This window comes from Oncorhynchus nerka, linkage group LG2 (assembly GCF_034236695.1).
Source record: "Oncorhynchus nerka isolate Pitt River linkage group LG2, Oner_Uvic_2.0, whole genome shotgun sequence".
Taxonomy (NCBI): Eukaryota; Metazoa; Chordata; class Actinopteri; order Salmoniformes; family Salmonidae; genus Oncorhynchus; species Oncorhynchus nerka.
The window spans coordinates 70,430,347-70,449,445 of NC_088397.1; the positions used below are offsets into that span (position 1 = coordinate 70,430,347).

Below are 19,099 nucleotides of genomic sequence, written 5' to 3' on the forward strand. Positions count from 1 at the left end.
CACCTTTCTTTGTGATGAATATTATAAGGAAACCTGATGCCATCTCAATGCCGAAGCAATTGAATTACTCAGCACTAGGATAGGAATGAAACGAGGCCCACTCCGGTAATGCCATTTTCTCTGTCTATTATGAGGCAGGTTAAAGAAAATCAGGAGAGGGTGCAAATAATGACAATAGTCAAAATGGTGCCGTTACTGACATTCTTCTTTCTCTGTCCTCTCTCCTGTTCCAGTTTCAGTTGGTGTCTGTCACAGAGCCCAGCACAGAGCCCAGCACAGAGCCCCTGACCATGGACAGTGACAAATTGCTGGTGTCCAAAAACGAGGGGGAACTCAAGGTGAGCAGCTAGCCCACACACAAACCTTAACCCCCAACTAAAACTTCACTGTGACCATAGAATTACAAATGTATATATGTAGGATATATATACACTGAGTATACCAAACATTAGGAACAAGAACACTTTCCTAATATTGAGTTGCACCCCCCAGAGGAATGCTGGCCCATGTTGGCTCCAATGCTTCCCACAGTTGGGTCAAGTTGGTTGGATGTCCTTTGGGTAGTGGACCATTCTTGATACACACGGGAAACTGTTGAGCGTGAAAAACTCAGCAGCATTGCAGTTATTGTCACAAACTGGTGCACCTGGCACCATTACCATACTTTGATCAAAGGTACTTAAATATTTTGTCTTGTCCATTCGCCATCTCAATGGCACACATACACAATCCATGTCTCAATTGTCTCAAGGCTTAAAAATCTTTCTTTAACGTGTCTGCTCCCCTTCCTCTACACTGATTTGAAGTGGATTTAACAAGTGACATCAATAAGGGATCATGGCTTTCACCTGGATTCACCTGGTCAGTTCTGGTCAGTTTTTAATGTTTTGTATACTCAGTGTATTTGTATATTTATAGGATCTCTATGACTGTGACCCTTAACCCAGATCTCAAAGCCAATCGTAAACCCCATTCCACTATCGCATAGGATACTGTCACAATGTCAATCAGCCCTCTGTGCCACCTTATGCAGCTCAGCAAAGTCATATTTGGTTTACCTCTGCTTCACCAGCTTTGGACCCCTGCTGTTAGTAATCACAATGTTGATTTTCATACTCATATGTTCCAAGGAGGTCCTCCAGTCACCCAAGTCCGAAATTCCCATTCCCAGTATCAATTGAACCACAAATCAATATAATTGACAGGGGCTTGGCTTGCTCAATGTTCTAGCGCCACCATTCAATTTTATGCTGTGAAAGTTCCACCTGTTTTTCCCCTACACTCACCTAAGTAGCCCCAACGGCTCTCACCAAGCCCCTCTAATGTTCTCAAAATAGGCCGCTGTAATCACTGCCCGATGAGCAGCACTAGACTCCTGCTGACAAATGACTGAGAAACAAGTGGAAGAAAGGAAAGAGGGAGAACCAGTCATTTCAACACGGAGGGAAACTGATTGGTTTTTCATTGTCAGGCAGGTACAGAGGTGTCAAATTGAATTTAGATGTTTGTTTCCCTCTGAACAAACACTCAACCTATGCACTCCTTTCTTTCTCTCCCTTTATTTTCATCAGAAATCCTTGGTTTCTCTCTGGCCCCAAGTCTCAAAGCAACCAAGCCATCATCCCTTAGTCTTCAGATTGCATTTTGTATACCCTTCATATATCCCTGGGGTGTTACACAATAATGTAGTGAGGGGGAGATTTTGGGTCAATTTATAGTTAATGCAATATCCCTTTAGTGAACCCATTAACACAAACCTGTGAAGTCCACTGTTGAAATGCTGCTTTAGAATATAAAGGCTCTCACAGGGATAATGGGAGCTGAAGAGGTGTTATTTAGCTTTATCTCAATCCAAATGCTATTTCTTCTCTCCAGAGCTTTGGATAACCAGCTAATGTAATGCAGAAGCCCCTTGTCTCTGTGGTCTTAATGAACCATGGTTAGAGTAGATACATTTATTGACTGACTGAATACAGTTACATCCTCAGCTAAGCTCTGCACTGCTCCCAACTCCCCCTAGCTCCACTGATCCAGGTGCAGCTCCCATCCAGATTGTATATACAGTGCCCTGAAAAAGTGTTTGTCCCCTTTCTGATTTTCTTTTTTTCATATATATATTTTTGACACGGAATGTTATCAGATCTTCAACCAAAATCTAATATTAGATAAAGGGAACCTGAGTGATCAAATAACACAAAAATGTGATACATTTGTTTATTAAATAAATGAAAAAAGTATACAACACCCAATGTGATAAAGTAATCTTCTGTTCTCTATCCATGGAATTAGTCCTCTGCGCCATGTTTTTTTTACCAATACCATTTCAAAGGAAACAAGCACTCATTAAGACCCGGTGTGGCCAATTAGTGGGCACAGCCAACACACTTAACAAGATAGAGGATGGAGAGTTTTGTTGATGCTGAGAATGGAATGTCTGTTTTTAAATAACATTCTTAGAACATTCTCTGAACGTTAAAGGTTTTCTTGTGGTTTTTATGGAACATTTTCTTAACTTTCTCGAAGTACTGAAATTCCCACAGAAAAACGTTGTTTGTGTTAACATTCTTGACAATTTGAGAACATTCCCAATGCCAAACCAGTTAGAGAATGTTCATAGAGCATTACCAAAATGTGAATGAAATGTAACCATGTTTTTAGGAATTGTTCTGTTAAAGTAATGAAATAACAAGAAAAAAGTTTATTTTTATTTTTTTATGGTAAAGTTCATTAAATGTGCTGAGAATGTTCCAAAGCCACTATCTTGCACCATTCCCAGAAAGTTGTGGGAAGGTTGTATGTAGAGTAACCATATGACAACCAAACTTTCACCAAGCTCTAAGAAACAAATGGTTCTCTGAGTGTTATGTGCTAGCTGGGTGGCTACTCACACTGAGTGGAGACAGCCAAGCAGTTAATGGAAGAATTTATTTCTGATTTCTGCACAGGATGGGAGCAATTGTTATTGGGCGAGACTGTAAAGTTCCGTGGTTAGGGAACTGTTGCGGGATTAGGATAGTACGGGGGGGGGGGAATAATTCACTCCTGTGTCGACCTCTAATTGCCACTTCAGGAAGAGGTAATGAGGCGGGCGGAAGAGAGCAGAATACATTTTCTCACTGATTACAGAATTAATTGCATCTTTAATTAAAGATAAATACAGCTTCCTAAGGTTGGCAGGCCATGTGTAACCAAAGTAGCTTCAGTCGCCTCTCCAGTCTTCTCTCCTTCCCAATCTGTCGTTCATTTATTCCTCCCCCTGTCAGGACTAGTGTGCTCAGAATTCTCAGGATGTCCTCTGTTGCTGAGACATAGTCATTGGTGACTTGGACTGTTAACTTGAAACAAGTACATTCACTTGAAACATGAGTTGCAGGCTCTCTAAGTCATTACTTATCCAAGAAAAAACAGTAAAAAGGAACCTCCACAATCGAGTGTCTGCGTGAAATCAATGCATATAACTCCTGGTGCACCGTGCATGCAATGTGTTAGATGTTGGAGGCATTGTGCACATCTTCAGATAGCAGTTGTACTGTACTTAACTTGAAGTGTTGTTCTTAGTTTGTTGTTTGATGAAGATGTAACAAAGTTCCATCCTGATGTCCTTGTTTATGCAGAGCAATGGGGACCGCACACAGAACGGGTTAGCCACATCTGTCCGGGCCACTGCCACCTCTATGGAGGCCCTGTCTCCATTTTTCAAGAAGAAAGCACACATCCTAGAGGTCCTGCGCAAGCTGGAGGAGTCAGACCCACTCAAGTTCCACCCCTCCTCCTGCCTGTCCCCCCACCATGACCTGGGCCAGGCGCCGGTCTCCATGGAGAGAGACCAGATATCCCTGATGTCCTCTGAGGCGTTACCTGCCCCACAGCGCCCGGTGGCACACCCATCGTCACGCTGCCACCACTCCAGCTCTGACTCGGACATTCACGATTATGCCAATGGAGAAGAGGCTCTCCAGGAGGACCATGCCCAGCTTCAGCAACAACAACACGGGAGATGTCAGTCCTGCCACATACTCTCCCAGAAGAGCAGCCTGGACAGCCTGCTGAAGTGTGCCCAGGGCCACAGTGCCTCACACCAGGCCAGAGTGGAGATCCTTAACAGGCAGGCCTGTGCAGAGGACCAGGGGGCATCGGCACAGAGCACAACCCCTCCCCAAGCAGCGGCTCTTTCCCACCTCCTCTCTGCTGACAGCACAAACCAGTGCTACATGCACAAAACAGCTTTGGACTTTCTAGAGCACACTCCAGAAGGTCTGGGTTCTTCTGATCCTTTCCTCTCCTTGCTAATCCAAGCCAACCTCAACGGGATGCTAGGGCAGGAACCCAGGAAGTTACAAAAACACACAGACAAGCATCCGCCCGGCAAACCTCCGCCACAGGCGGAGGTACAGCCCTCTCACGGTGAGGATATAAAGCACATAAAGGCTGTCATGGCAACATCGCAGAGCCAGAACGAGGACAGTCTGGAAGAGTGCTGCTACCTAGAAGTAGAGGCAGCGGCACACAATGTGAACAACAGCCTGCACTCTTCTACCTCACACACAGACCATGTTGAGACGGAACCAGAATATCCCAAGGAGCAGGAAGTGAGTGATCAGATCTGCAACGGGCTCTACTTCTCCAATGAAACATCCGTCTCCAAGAAGGTGGCAGTGGAATCTTATTCTCCAGCCCCAGTGCCTGAGAGGAACAGCTCAGCTCAGGCCCTGAATCCCTCTGGGAAGAGCAAGCTTGCACTCAGCCCCACCTCTCCCTCTTCAGGTCTGAGTGAAGTCAAGCCCTCCCCTATCTCCTCCCCGTCCCGGCTGCTCAAGTTCCTGAAGATCCCTCCGGGGATCAACCAGGCACAACCAGGCAACCCCCTCCGTCTAAGTCCCCAGCTCACCCGCAGCTCCAAGATCCCCTGCAGGAACAACAACAACTATGAGGTGTACCACTCTCCCGTCCTGACCCGCAAAGCCACCACCACAGAGAGGGAGAAGCAGCCATCCTCATCCTCCTCCAAAACAGACCCCTACCCTGCCACACACTCCGCCCCCACCTCCCCACCCAAATCAGAGGACATTGTGGACACCCCTCCCATGGCCAAGGAGATTGTTTTCAGCAGCCACTTTGCGCCCAAACCCAGCGACAGCACAAAGGCACCCCCTCCTCTCATGCACAAAGGGGCTCTCAGAAGGTACACCAATACGAGAATGTCTGCCCCTCAGATGGGACGCCCCAGTTCCTGCAGGGACTTAAGAAGTCCCAGTACCTCCCTTACCCCCAACACGAGGGTCCTGTAGAGAAGCATTATCAGCAAGATGAGAGCCTCCTCAGCCCCCCGTCTTCACAGCACCCTGACTCGTCCCCAGGGACGGCTGACCAGGACTTCTCTGACCAGGACACTGACTCAGAAAGCCCCGTCTGGCACAAGCCAAACCAACACTTTAGCCTCCCCTCCTCGTCCTCCTCCGCTGCCAGTAAAGCACAAAGTAGTCACCCCAGCTACTCCAGCATGAGGGACAGGCACCAGGAGCACCGTGCAGCTCCAGAGCCCAGCCAACAGAACTGTGAACCTGCCCAGCCAACTCAGTCTTCAGCCAGGCGAGGTGACCCCAAGAGACTGGTGCAGGGCAAGACTTCCCAGAGTGAGTCCAGTCACCACCCCTTCAAAGAGCGCCTGGCTGCTTTGGGGAAACTGAAGAGCACAGAAGATCTGCCAGTAGGTGCACAGTCTGTGGACAAGAAGGATGTACAAAGTAACCTAGGCAAACCCCCCACCAACAATATTGAGAAAAGCAGGACCGCTGAAAGGCAAGTTGAGCGAACTGGAGCAGAGCAGCACAGAAATCAGAAATCCACTGATTCCCTGGATGGGAAGCCCTACCCCAAAACCAGCCTCGGCAGTCACACTAGGGTGATAGGTCCAATACATGAATCGGGCACCAAATCCTCAGCCACCCCATCAATGATACCCAAGGGAGAGCAGGATACACTGTTTTCTCCCAGGATATATGTAGCAAAAGCAGAAGGTCCAAAGATCAAGATGGGCCCATCATCCTCCAATACAGAGACTCCTCCAGTGGTGCGGAGCTATGGGAAATGCCCCATCACCCAGAGCCACCACAGTAAAACTGCCCCCAGCCCACAAAACAGCCCCACTAAAGTCCCGTCAAAGTCCCCTTCAAAGGTAGGTCAAGCTTCCTCTTATCCCAGAGGGGTCAAACCCATTCCTGAGGACCGTGCCATGGCTCAGAGAAACCCACTTCGGCCAGAGGACAAAACCAAGCTCCCGGCCGGCAAGAAAAAGACCTTTGGCCATGCAGAGAGCTTCCCGCCTCCCCCTCTGCCACCACGGCCATCTACTGAAGCCATCGCAAAAGAGGACAAAAAGCCGTACTCGTCTGGCCCATCCGTGCTCCAGTCTGCCATTGAGCAGAAGGTAATGCGTGGCATCGAGGAAAACATGCTGAAGCTGCAGGAGCAGGACCAGGGCCAGGTGGCCGAGCCAAAGCAGAAGGCCTCCAATGGCATCGCCAACTGGTTCGGCTTGAGGAAGAGCAAGCTCCCCGCCCTCAACCGCAAACCGGAAGTGTCCAAGTTCAAGATCAACATGTCATCGTCTGCCTCTGGCGGAGGGGCTAAGGACCCTAAGACAGGTGGTCCCCAGAAGGTGGTGGAGAGCCTGAACATCTCCAAGCTGATGGAGAAGGCAGAGGACCTGCGGAAGGCGCTGGAAGAGGAGCGGGCATATGTGAACAGGGTCGGGATGGACTGCTCTGGCAGAGGCCACTCATGTGAGGTGGTGATGGACCAGGCCCAAGGCCAACTGTCACTCATGTGCAGAGGATTGACCGCAGAGAACTTCATGCAGCAGCTCCTCAACAGGTAATAATGATATGTATTCCTAAATAACCTGATCATTTACCTGAGAATGAATGACATACAGTGGGGCAAAAAAGTATTTAGTCAGCCACCAATTGTGCAAGTTCTCCCACTTAAAAAGATGAGGTCTGTAATTTTCATCATAGGTACACTTCAACTATGACTGACAAAATGAGAAAAAAATCCAGAAAATCACATTGTAGGATTTTTAATGAATTTATTAGCAAATTATGGTGGAAAATAAGTATTTGGTCACCTACAAACAAGCAAGATTTCTGGCTCTCACAGACCTGTAACTTCTTCTTTAAGAGGCTCCTCTGTCCTCCACTCGTTACCTGTATAAATGGCACCTGTTTGAACTTATTATCAGTATAAAATACACCTGTCCACAACCTCAAACAGTCACACTCCAAACTCCACTATGGCCAAGACCAAAGAGCTGTCAAAGGACACCAGAAACAAAATTGTAGACCTGCACCAGGCTGGGAAGACTGAATCTGCAATAGGTAAGCAGCTTGGTTTGAAGAAATCAACTGTGGGAGCAATTATTAGGAAATGGAAGACATACAAGACCACTGACCATCTCCCTCCATCTGGGGCTCCACGCAAGATCTCACCCCGTGGGGTCAAAATGATCACAAGAACGGTGAGCAAAAATCCCAGAACCACACGGGGGTACCTAGTGAATGACCTGCAGAGAGCTGGGACCAAAAGTAACAAAGCCTACCATCAGTAACACACGACGCCGCCAGGGACTCAAATCCTGCAGTGCCAGACGTGTCCCCCTGCTTAAGCCATTAAGCCAGTACATGTCCAGGCATTTGGATGATCCAGAAGAAGATTGGGAGAATGTCATATGGTCAGATGAAACCAAAATTGAACTTTTTGGTAAAAACTCAACTTGTCGTGTTTGGAGGACAAAGAATGCTGAATTGCATCCAAAGAACACCATACCTACTGTGGGGCATGGGGGTGGAAACATCATGCTTTGTGGCTGTTTTTCTGCAAAGGGACCAGGACGACTGATCCATGTAAAGGAACGAATGAATGGGGCCATGTATCGTGAGATTTTGAGTGAAAACCTCCTTCCATCAGCAAGGGCATTGAAGATGAAACGTGGCTGGGTCTTTCAGCATGACAATGACCCCAAACACACCGCCCGGGCAATGAAGGAGTGGCTTCGTAAGAAGCATTTCAAGGTCCTGGAGTGGCCTAGCCAGTCTCCAGATCTCAACCCCATAGAAAATCTTTGGCGGGAGTTGAATGTCCGTGTTGCTCAGCAACAGCCCCAAAACATCACTGCTCTAGAGGAGATCTGCATGGAGGAATGGGCCAAAATACCAGCAACGGTGTGTGAAGACTTACAGAAAACGTTTGACCTCTGTCATTGCCAACAAAGGGTATATAACAAAGTATTGAGAAACGTTTGTTATTGACCAAATACTTATTTTCCACCATAATTTGCAAATAAATTCATTAAAAATCCTATAATGTGATTTTCTGGATTTTGTTTCTTGTTTTGTCTGCCATAGTTGAAATGTACCTATGGTGAAAATTACAGGCCTCTCTCATCTTTTTAAGTGGGAGAACTTGCACAATTGGTGGCTGACTAAATACTTTTTTGCCCCACTGTACATCCAAACTCTGTCTAGGATATATTGGACTGGGGCTGTCAGTGTACTAAATTTGTGATCATAAGATAATTATAAAACTTGGCCAGAGGGTAAACTCTTTCTCTTATGATTTATATCTGATCAAATTGGATTTGTAAATGGAGTTTAAGTCGAAAGCTAGTTCCCCTATGATTTTGTTGTAACGTCTTCCTCCTTAAGTCCCTCGACGTCTTGTTCTGGAAACAGGGTGGACGAGAGGGGAGCTATACCTACCACCTTTGGAATGACACACAGACGCCTCTCCTTTGACTCTAAGAGGTCGCGGCCCAACTTCAGTCACCAGAGGAACGGGATCAGCCACACCAAGAGCAGGGACGAGATAGCCCAGGTAAACTCTTTTCTCTCTGTCGTATTCCTCTGATACACTATAGAAAGATTAATAAACTACACATGTAGTGTCAGTGATATATATGATTGTCATTAACCCTTGCTGTTTCAGGGTTCGGTTATGATCGGCAAGTGTGAGGTCACATCAGAAGACAGCTTGGCAGAGTCCATTAGTGCTCAGCATTTTACAGGTAGCATGATGCTGAGTCATAATAATGCCAGTCGTCTATTTTCCTTGAGTAGCTCTGACTCTAGTCTCACTTGATTGTTCCTTCCTCACTGTTTAGGTTCTGGGGCCTCCATGCGCACCCTCGACAGTGGCATTGGCACATTCCCCATGCCAGACTATGCCAGTAGCATGGCAGGGAAGAGCATCCCTAAGGGGAAGCCACAGGGAGAGCAAGGGTTTTCTTGCTCCCAGGGTAAGCATGGGGCCATGATGAAGGTTCCGCGTAAGGCCCATACACTGGAGAGAGAGCTGTCATCTCTGGATGAAGTCAACCCGTTTGTCCTGTATGGCTCAGGGCTGGAGGGAAAAGGTACCAACATGCACCTGTCCAGTACAATCCACAAGGGTAAGCTTAGACTTTGTATTACCATAGGACTTGTTGTGTTCCCATGTAGACCATTTCAATGCTGACATTTTACACAACAAATAAATATGTCGAAAGTTCATATTTTATCAGTTGTGTTAATATAATGATAAATCCTGCAAAACAAATATGTTGTGGCTCATTAAAACTGAACCAACTATACACACAAGTTTAAACCTTCAACAAAACACCTGAGGTACACTCTTTTTTTCCATTTTGAATTTAACTTGCTCTTATGCAGATATAGATGCTTATGGAGCTCATATGCAAAATCCCCTCACCAAGAACTGGACCTTTCCCAATCTGAAAGGCTCTGCGGGAGCCACTGATGTTTACCTGGATGTGCAGGGAGACCTGGGGACCCCATCCAGAAGGGTGAGTGAGTCAGTCAACTCCATTCTAATGAGAACTTTTGAAGAAGACCACATCCATTTACTCTGTGCTGACATGTTACATCTTAATAATCTATGTACAATGATGAAAGCGCAGCTCTTTATTCATATTTGAAGAGATACGGCTGATAGAAAGATAGCTGGGGCCTTGAACACTGTCGCCTGTCAGTTGTTATCCCTTGTCAGCACCAGAGTCCCATTAGCATTGTGAGTGAGTGAGAGCTCATCCTGCCTTTTCTCGGGTATGGGGGCGTTGCTGTGAAAACGAGAGGGTGAAGGGGTTTTGACTAACTTGTTTTTGACTCTCTCCCTTTGAATGGGCTGCTTTAATGGCAGACCGGAACTGAAATGCACAGAAAGTCCACAGCTTTTAATGCCAAGTTCTCCCTTTTTTTGAGAAATTTGAAGTTTATTGAGGGGAAAGAGTGCACAAAGAAATATGTGCATTTTAACAGCAGTGTTTCCATCAAACTGGCTTGTTACGAATGAAGAGCTATGCGTAATGACGTAGTGCACATAAGTATAACTCGTATAACTTTTAATTCACCGAATTAAAAAAAAAATAGAAGTTATATGTTTCCATCCCATTTGGCATAAAAAGTCCTGCGAAAACAGCAAATGTGCCCACTTGGCACAGATACTCTAGCAAACAGCTCATTGATACAGTGTAGAGGGTACATGGGGCGGCAGGGTTGCCTAGTGGTTAGAGTGTTGGACTGTAACCGAAAGGTTGCAAGTTCGAATCCCCGAGCTGACAAGGTACAAATCTGTCGTTCTGCCCCTGAACAGGCAGTTAACCCACTGTTCCTAGGCCGTCATTGAAAATAAGAATTTGTTCTTAATTGACTTGCCTAGTAAAATAAAGGTTAAAAAAAATAAAAAAACATGATGAGATTATGAATAAACAGCAAATGTGCCCACTTTTAATTTGTCAATTAGCAGCTAAGCACCAATCATCATCATCATCATCATGTCACCAGCATACAAATTAACCCTTTACAGTGGCATATTTGGGCACTAATAGGTACCTAAATTGGAATGTAGTGGCTGTACAGTAACATGCTATACATGACATCAGAGCTCTGGCTCTGCACTTCACAGCGCAGTATGGATTTTTCCTGGCAGCCGTTGTGAACTTGAGCACCGCACGTGACAACAAGTTGCCCCCATCCCTCCCGGTAATTGGGCAACTTTTGCATCAACAAAAAAATGTGTCTGTGTGTGGGAAATGTTAATTAAGATGACTCAATGTATTTTGAAAGATACATACAAGCAAGCCAAAGACCCGTGAGTCCAAATGTGCACTTCACATTTCCAAATCATAAAACTCCTATACATATACAGTGTCAAATGTTTATGATCACTATGTCTGATGTACAGTTACAAGATGACATGGCGTCATACCCTGGGTTGTTCTGAACAGAATGAGCTAATGTTTGTTTGTTCTTGAAGAGAATCTGCTGCAGCACACGAATAATTGTGTGATTGTATGATGGTGGGAATGCAGGGTTGTCTTCAAAATGAAGTCTGCTCTAGATCCTTAACAGCACAACTAGGAGAGCTAAAAAAAAAAATGTTTTTAATTAAAGTATCTTGCATTGAAATTGCACACTTTGGAGAGGTTAGTCCTCTCACTCAAACCCTTGACATTTGTTGTCTTATGTTGGATCTAACCCACATTTTCCAGGAATAGTCTTATCATGCTACTGAAAGTATCCAGAGTATTTATAAACAAATGTGGCAAAGTACAGTAAATGTCAAATTAATATAAAATCAATAATGTAATGTTTGGATTCAGTCTTGTCAAGTGAACTGTTGTATTCTTACCTTTGATCTAATAATTTTCCCATTATCTCCAAACTGTCCCTTTCAATTGTTAACATGGTTATGCATTTCATATTTCTTCTATAAGAAAAATTTCAATTTAGCCCTATCCATATAGACCAATTCTAACGAGTGTAAAGGGTAAAGACCTTCGATATTTATTAGAAAGGAAAATCAAACTTATCGCCGTGCACACAGAACTCATTTAATCCGTAGCCTAATAAACTGTGCATGCTTTTCCATGTCGTAGTGAGTTGAATGGAAGCATGGTTACTGACTGTCGTGGAAATTACCACCAGGGACACCTGAAGTCAATATTAAATGAATCATTCTTTATTATCAGAAAGCTGGAGAGGTTCCAACAAACTTAATGCACCAAGTAGTACTTGTCTGTCAAATGCTCCCCTGGGGCAGTCCCGTTAATTCTCTTATACTGCTTACACAGACAAGTTATATTTGCATGATTTAGCTTATTTATCATTCATAATTTATTATTCATTAACATTTGGTTCATGCATGTGACCAACCAATGCCCCAATACGAGGCTTCTTCTCTCCAAGCTGAGACCTTGAAACTGGGACACCCATTTCGGTTCTCAAAACAATGTTCTGGGCATACTGCCAAATTGCATTATACTGATAGTGAGGATTTATCCCAGGCATGATCAATCAATAACTTGCATGAACCCAGTCAAATGCAACGGTGCACATGTTGCCTTAGAACCTGTTAAATCTCACCTTGTCCTAAAATAACTAACTATAGCATCATTCTGTCCCCCTGTCCCTCCCTACCATCCATATCCTCGCCTGTTCCCCTCCACCCTCCCCCTTCTTCATGTGCTCACCTTTCCTCTCCCCCAAGAGTTTGAAACAGTGTTCCCCCCAGCGCCCTCTGGCCACTGACCCAGGCAGCCTGCCACTCCAGACAGGGCTCAGCCAGCGGGGTAAGGGGCGGACGCCCAGCGCCTCGGAGGTGGGGAAGGACGGAGGGCTGGAGCTGGTGAAGGAGAGACCAGAGGACCTCCTGTCCCTGAGAGAGACGCCTGAATCCCTCAGTGACTCCCTCTACGACAGCCTGTCCTCCTGTGGCAGCCAGGGCTAGGACCCAGGGACAGATGGGGGAACAGAGGGAGAGATGGACCAACCGACACCCTTTAAACCACGGCTAATGATGCACATCCATCCCTCCTTGTAATGGTGGCCCAGCCCATAAGGCAGACCAAGTTGAAGTACCTCCTTCCCTCTTCCACACACACAGCTCTCTCTGCTGACCCTGTCTACTTTGCTGAGATTTGGTTAGTACTGCTGGAAAACTCACCCTCAGGTTGACTGATGTTCACACACACACATCATTTGTGGAACTAGACTGAGAATTGGGCACTGTTTTTCTCCAAGCAACAAGCATCTGATGACAGACCAGCTCAACTCAAATGTGTACACACACCGACGAGATGCATGGGAAAATAACATGTTCAAGACAGCCACACGATCACCATGGTCTGGATAATCTGAAGAATTGTTGTTAAATAACTTAACCAGACTCCTGAGGTCGGCCCCAAGAAGTGGCTGGTATCAGGGGTTTTTCAAGTCTGTCCTGGATGTGGACATGTTTCAGTCTAGGAAAATTGGGCAGCCATTAATGCCAGAAAACAACCACATTTTACTGCCCACTAAATATGTCGCAATGCGGGGATCGACTATAATAAACTTCCCTGTTTTCAGTTATGTTTTTTAATTTTTTTAACTGTTGCGCTTTGTTACATGTTATGTATCATGTAATTTTAAGTTAAATAAAAAAGTGTGGGTATGAATGGAAGGATGTGTGTATGTGTGTGAGACTTAAATGCAGGGTCTCCACACTAGCTATGACTATGTCAATGAGCTTCTGACCGGGGAAAAGAAGTTCACACTTTCTCTGAAGCTGCCATATAGTGTACTGTTTCACAACCTACTGTAACACATAGTGGCAGATCATGACAACAGCCATTATATTACACTTATGACCAGACATTACCTAGTACTGTATGTGTTATGGACAATGAAATGCGAAGAATCTCAACCAAGAGTCAAATGTTTTACATGTGTTTAATCCATTGTCAGACTGTTTTACGTAGTGAAACATTTGTCAGGAATAATGCCATTATAACAGCATTATATAGGCAGCCTGTGAATGCGCCATTAACAATGAAGTTCTAAACTGAGCTGCTATTTAATACTCAAAATAGTTTGACAAGCTGAAAGAGTGAGTAAGTAACACGATCCATCCACCTTTTATGTACTATAAACTGAGTTGGCATACATGAGCCAGGATTCAATTTAAGACGAGTTAAAGAACTGTACTTTAACAGACTTTTTAAAGGTCATTTGTGCTTAACCTGACATGCACAGCGTTTCCCATGAATGCGACCTATGTGAATGTCTGGGGAAAATGCCTTTAAAAGGCTCATTGTCGGCTTTTTAGTCCACTGCTCTATAACGCACCCTGCCAAATATCTCGTTTGGCACAGGTTCCATATTTATCTTGCCAGAAACGATTGAACCGATAACTCTACTTTGTCTAAAATGCTCCACTAAAGCAAAAAGATGGATGTAGGCCTTCCTTGTGAAGAAGTAACGATCCAGCCCCACTGAACAGAGTAGTTGCTTACTTCTGCAATATGGGCCAATGTTTGCCTTTAACAGGCACAGACAGACACGCATTCAATCAATTTACTGTTGTACAATTAAGAAAGACAAAATGTCTGTGCTATAGGAATGTTAGACATGGATCATTGTACGATCACCATTGCTGTACTGCAGATGCTACACCATGATGTACACGCAAGTGTTTTGGCAGGCTTACAGATATGTTGCAGGAGGAAGAGTATGGTTTCTAAACACATTTAGCATTCGTAAGAATCAGAGGTTATCCTAATGGAGAAGTGCTGTATTTAAATGTATTTCCTAAAGTGCACTACTCTGGTTAAAAGTAGTGCGCTATATAGGAAATGTGGTTCCATTTGGAATGCACCCCTTGTTTAAACAGCCACTTCAGAACAGCACCAAGAGACACTAAGAAGGACATGGACTCCTCCCTCCCTCCCAGCCCATGTACTTGATTATGTCCTCATAAGTCGTTCCATCCGCTTCATAACTCCCCACAAACGTCTTCAGGGATAAGACATCCTTGTGCTTCCAAACTCTGCTTTCAGAAGCATGTGATCTTTCCAAACTGACATGGATTTGACTTTTCTCGAGTTCACATTTTTTCATAATCCCACTTTGAACATTGCTTGTCCTTCAGACCCCCCCCCCCCCCCCTGGAGTTAACATAATAACTACTGTGTTATACCATGGAAATGGAGATCTGACTGTTACTGTATATACCCTTCTCTGTGAGAGAAGTTGAAGAGTTGAAGAGGTTGTCTTCCAGAATATCTGCTACCGTTCCAGCCTTTCAACCCCATCTGAATCATAGCTAAATGAAAACAAGTGTGTGACATGAAGCCCATTCTCTTTTACAATCATCTCATAATAAAAATGTTTCCATGGGACATATTTAACACAATCATTTTGTCTTGGATTACTGTGTTCTATGTTGCGACCAAACCATATACAACTAAATAATAACTAACCAACTACAGTACTTCAGATGGTAGCATTTTTCATTCCACCAGATTCCATTGGAAGTAACTGGGAGATCCATAGGTAGCTACATGTTAACTCCATGGTAACACACGTCATCTATCTGCAGGGAAGCCTTTATGGACTCCCTCTCTGTCAGTCAAACATGGGTCTTAGCAACACCATACACCTTAACTATGGCAATGCTGACCAGGATGGAGTGGCATAGAGGTGAAATCTTTACTTAATATGTTTGCTTTATGGACTCAATTTATCTCACTTCATTCAAAGAGGTTGTTGCAGCTCTATCTATTTGTTGTATTTATTTATTTATTTTTGAGGGCAAATCATAATCAATGAACTTTTTGTTATTGTTGATGTTGTTGACATTGTTGTTATAGACGTTTTTATTCTGATACCGATTTATTTTTGTACTATACTCCTATTTAATTAAAGTTATTTTTTTTCCATGAGAGGTCTGTGTTTGGTGTTCTGTTTCCTGGGGTATTCTCATGTTATTACTCTGATTTGGTAAATAGTATTTCAAGTGATGTATATACCATTTCCACTTAAATAAAGCTTCATAAAGCTTAAACTTAATCTATTTTACGGTTTATGGCTTTATTTATCAATATTGTAAAAACAAAATTATGATGATTGTTAATTTATGGCTCTAAACAAATGCAAGAACCCAACAAATAAAAATCTGAGCTCGCTTGCCATTCTTAATTTATTCATTCAAGGCTCTTGATTGAATGCCTCTTTCTAAAACCTCACAATATCCATGAAACATCAGAGCATGCTATGATTTTGAAACAAACAAGACTCTCTTGCTGTTTCAGTACTCTGCAAATGCAATACTCTGGATTAGAGTTAGGGTTATGCCAAATTAGGGTTGAGGCAAGAGTTTGGGTTAAACCAGGTTGTGGACATAAAGCTAGGGTTGTGTTAAGGCTAGGGTTTGTGTTGAACTGAGTGTAGACATGAAGCTAGGGTTGTGTTAAGGCTAGGGTTTGTGTTGAACCAAGTGTAGACATGAAGCTAGGGTTGAGTTAAGGCTAGGGTTTGTGTTGAACCGGGTGTAGACATTATGCTAGGGTTGTGTTAAGGCTAGGGTTTGTGTTGAACCGAGTGTAGACATGAAGCTAGGGTTGTGTTAAGGCTAGGGTTTGTGTTGAACCGGGTGTAGACATAGAAGCTAGGGTTGTGTTAAGGCTAGGGTTTGTGTGTTGAACCGGTGTAGACATGAAGCTAGGGTTGTGTTAAGGCTAGGGTTTGTGTTGAACCGGGTGTAGACATGAAGCTAAGGCTAGTTTGTGTTGAACCGGGTTAATGAAGCTAGGGTTGTGTTAAGGCTAGGGTTTGTGTTGAACCGGGTGTAGACATGAAGCTAGGGTTGTGTTAAGGCTAGGGTTTGTGTTGAACCGAGTGTAGACATGAAGCTAGGGTTGTGTTAAGGCTAGGGTTTGTGTTGAACCGGGTGTAGACATGAAGCTAGGGTTGTGTTAAGGCTAGGGTTTGTGTTGAACCGGGTGTAGACATGAAGCTAGGGTTGTGTTAAGGCTAGGGTTTGTGTTGAACCGGTAGACATGTAGACAGGGTTGTGTTAAGCTAGGGTTGTGTTGAACCGGGTGTAGACATGCTAGGGTTTTAAGTGTTGAACCGAGTGTAGACATGAAGCTAGGGTTGTGTTAAGGCTAGGGTTTGTGTTGAACCGAGTGTAGACATGAAGCTAGGGTTGTGTTAAGGCTAGGGTTTGTGTTGAACCGGTGTAGACATGAAGCTAGGGTTGTGTTAAGGCTAGGGTTTGTGTTGAACCGGTGTAGACATGAAGCTAGGGTTGTGTTAAGGCTAGGGTTTGTGTTGAACCGGGTGTAGACATGAAGCTAGGGTTGTGTTAAGGCTAGGGTTTGTGTTGAACCGGGTGTAGACATGAAGCTAGGGTTGTGTTAAGGCTAGGGTTGTGGGTTGGGTTAAGGCTAGGGTTTGTGTTGAACCGAGTGTAGACATGAAGCTAGGGTTGTGTTAAGGCTAGGGTTTGTGTTGAACCGGGTGTAGACATGAAGCTAGGGTTGTGTTAAGGCTAGGGTTTGTGTTGAACATGAAGCTAGGGTTGTGTTAAGGCTAGGGTTTGTGTTGAACCGGGTGTAGACATGAAGCTAGGGTTGTGTTAAGGCTAGGGTTTGTGTTGTGTAGACATGAAGCTAGGGTTGTGTTAAGGCTAGGGTTTGTGTTGTTGAACTAGGGTTGTGTTAAGGCTAGGTTTGTGTTGAACCGGACATGAAGCTAGGGTTGTGTTAAGGCTAGGGTTTGTGTTGAACCGGTGTAGACATGAAGCTAGACATTTGTGTTGAAGCATGAAGGGTTGTGTTAAGGCTAGGGTTTGTGTTGAACCGAGTGTAGACATGAAGCTAGGGTTGTGTTAAGGCTAGGGTTTGTGTTGAACCGGTGTAGACATGAAGCTAGGGTTGTGTTAAGGCTAGGGTTTGTGTTGAACCGAGTGTAGACATGAAGCTAGGGTTGTGTTAAGGCTAGGGTTTGTGTTGAACCGGGTGTAGACATGAAGCTAGGGTTGTGTTAAGGCTAGGGTTTGTGTTGAACCGGTGTAGACATGAAGCTAGGGTTGTGTTAAGGCTAGGGTTTGTGTTGAACATGAAGTGGGTTGTGTTAAGACATGAAGCTAGGGTTGTGTTAAGGCTAGGGTTTGTGTTGAACCGAGTGTAGACATGAAGCTAGGGTTGTGTTAAGGCTAGGGTTTGTGTTGAACCGGTGTAGACATGAAGCTAGGGTTGTGTAAGGCTAGGGTTTGTGTTGAACCGGGTGTAGACATGAAGCTAGGGTTGTGTTAAGGCTAGGGTTTGTGTTGAACCGGGTGTAGACATGAAGCTAGGGTTGTGTTAAGGCTAGGGTTTGTGTTGAACCGGTGTAGACATGAAGCTAGGGTTGTGTTAAGGCTAGGGTTTGTGTTGAACCGGCTAGGGGTTTGTTAAGGCTAGGGTTTGTGTTGAACCGGTGTAGTGTAGACATGAAGCTAGGGTTGTGTTAAGGCTAGGGTTTGTGTTGAACCGGTGTAGACATGAAGCTAGGGTTGTGTTAAGGCTAGGGTTTGTGTTGAACCGGTGTAGACATGAAGCTAGGGTTGTGTTAAGGCTAGGGTTTGTGTTGAACCGGTGTAGACATGAAGCTAGGGTTGTGTTAAGGCTAGGGTTTGTGTTGAACCGGGTGTAGACATGAAGCTAGGGTTGTGTTAAGGCTAGGGTTTGTGTTGAACCGGGTGTAGACATGAAGCTAGGGTTGTGTTAAGGCTAGGGTTTGTGTTGAACCGGGTGTAGACATGAAGCTAGGGTTGTGTTAAGGCTAGGGTTTGTGTTGAAGTGTAGACTAGCTAGGGTTGTGTTAAGGCTAGGGTTTGTGTTGAACCGGTGTAGACATGAAGCTAGGGTTGTGTTAAGGCTAGGTTTGTGTTGAACCGGGTGTAGACATGAAGCTAGGTTGAACCGGGTGTAGTTGTGTTAAGGCTAGGGTTTGTGTTGAACCGAGTGTAGACATGAAGCTAGGGTTGTGTTAAGGCTAGGGTTTGTTTGTTTGAACCGGTGTAGACATGAAGCTAGGGTTGTGTTAAGGCTAGGGTTTGTGTTGAACCGAGTGTAGACATGAAGCTAGGGTTGTGTTAAGGCTAGGGTTTGTGTTGAAAGCTAGGGTTGTGTTAGACATGAAGCTAGGGGTTGTGTTAAGGCTAGGGTTTGTGTTGAACCGGGTGTAGACATGAAGCTAGGGTTGTGTTAAGGCTAGGGTTTGTGTTGAACCGGGTGTAGACA

General features: G+C 44.7%; 1 protein-coding gene across 1 annotated transcript in view; it reads left to right on the plus strand.

Moving 5' to 3' along the window:
• LOC115141128 (nck-associated protein 5-like) overlaps nt 1-15,754 on the plus strand; it is a 36,469-nt gene extending 20,715 nt beyond the window's left edge. Inside the window, 8 exon segments of the mRNA XM_029679806.2 lie at nt 234-338; nt 3,615-5,151; nt 5,154-6,873; nt 8,703-8,871; nt 8,983-9,061; nt 9,158-9,445; nt 9,705-9,838; nt 12,541-15,754. Coding sequence (XP_029535666.2) covers nt 234-338; nt 3,615-5,151; nt 5,154-6,873; nt 8,703-8,871; nt 8,983-9,061; nt 9,158-9,445; nt 9,705-9,838; nt 12,541-12,780 — 4,272 coding nt within the window. The 3' untranslated portion in view covers nt 12,781-15,754.
• The last annotated feature ends 3,345 nt before the right edge of the window (nt 15,755-19,099 follow it).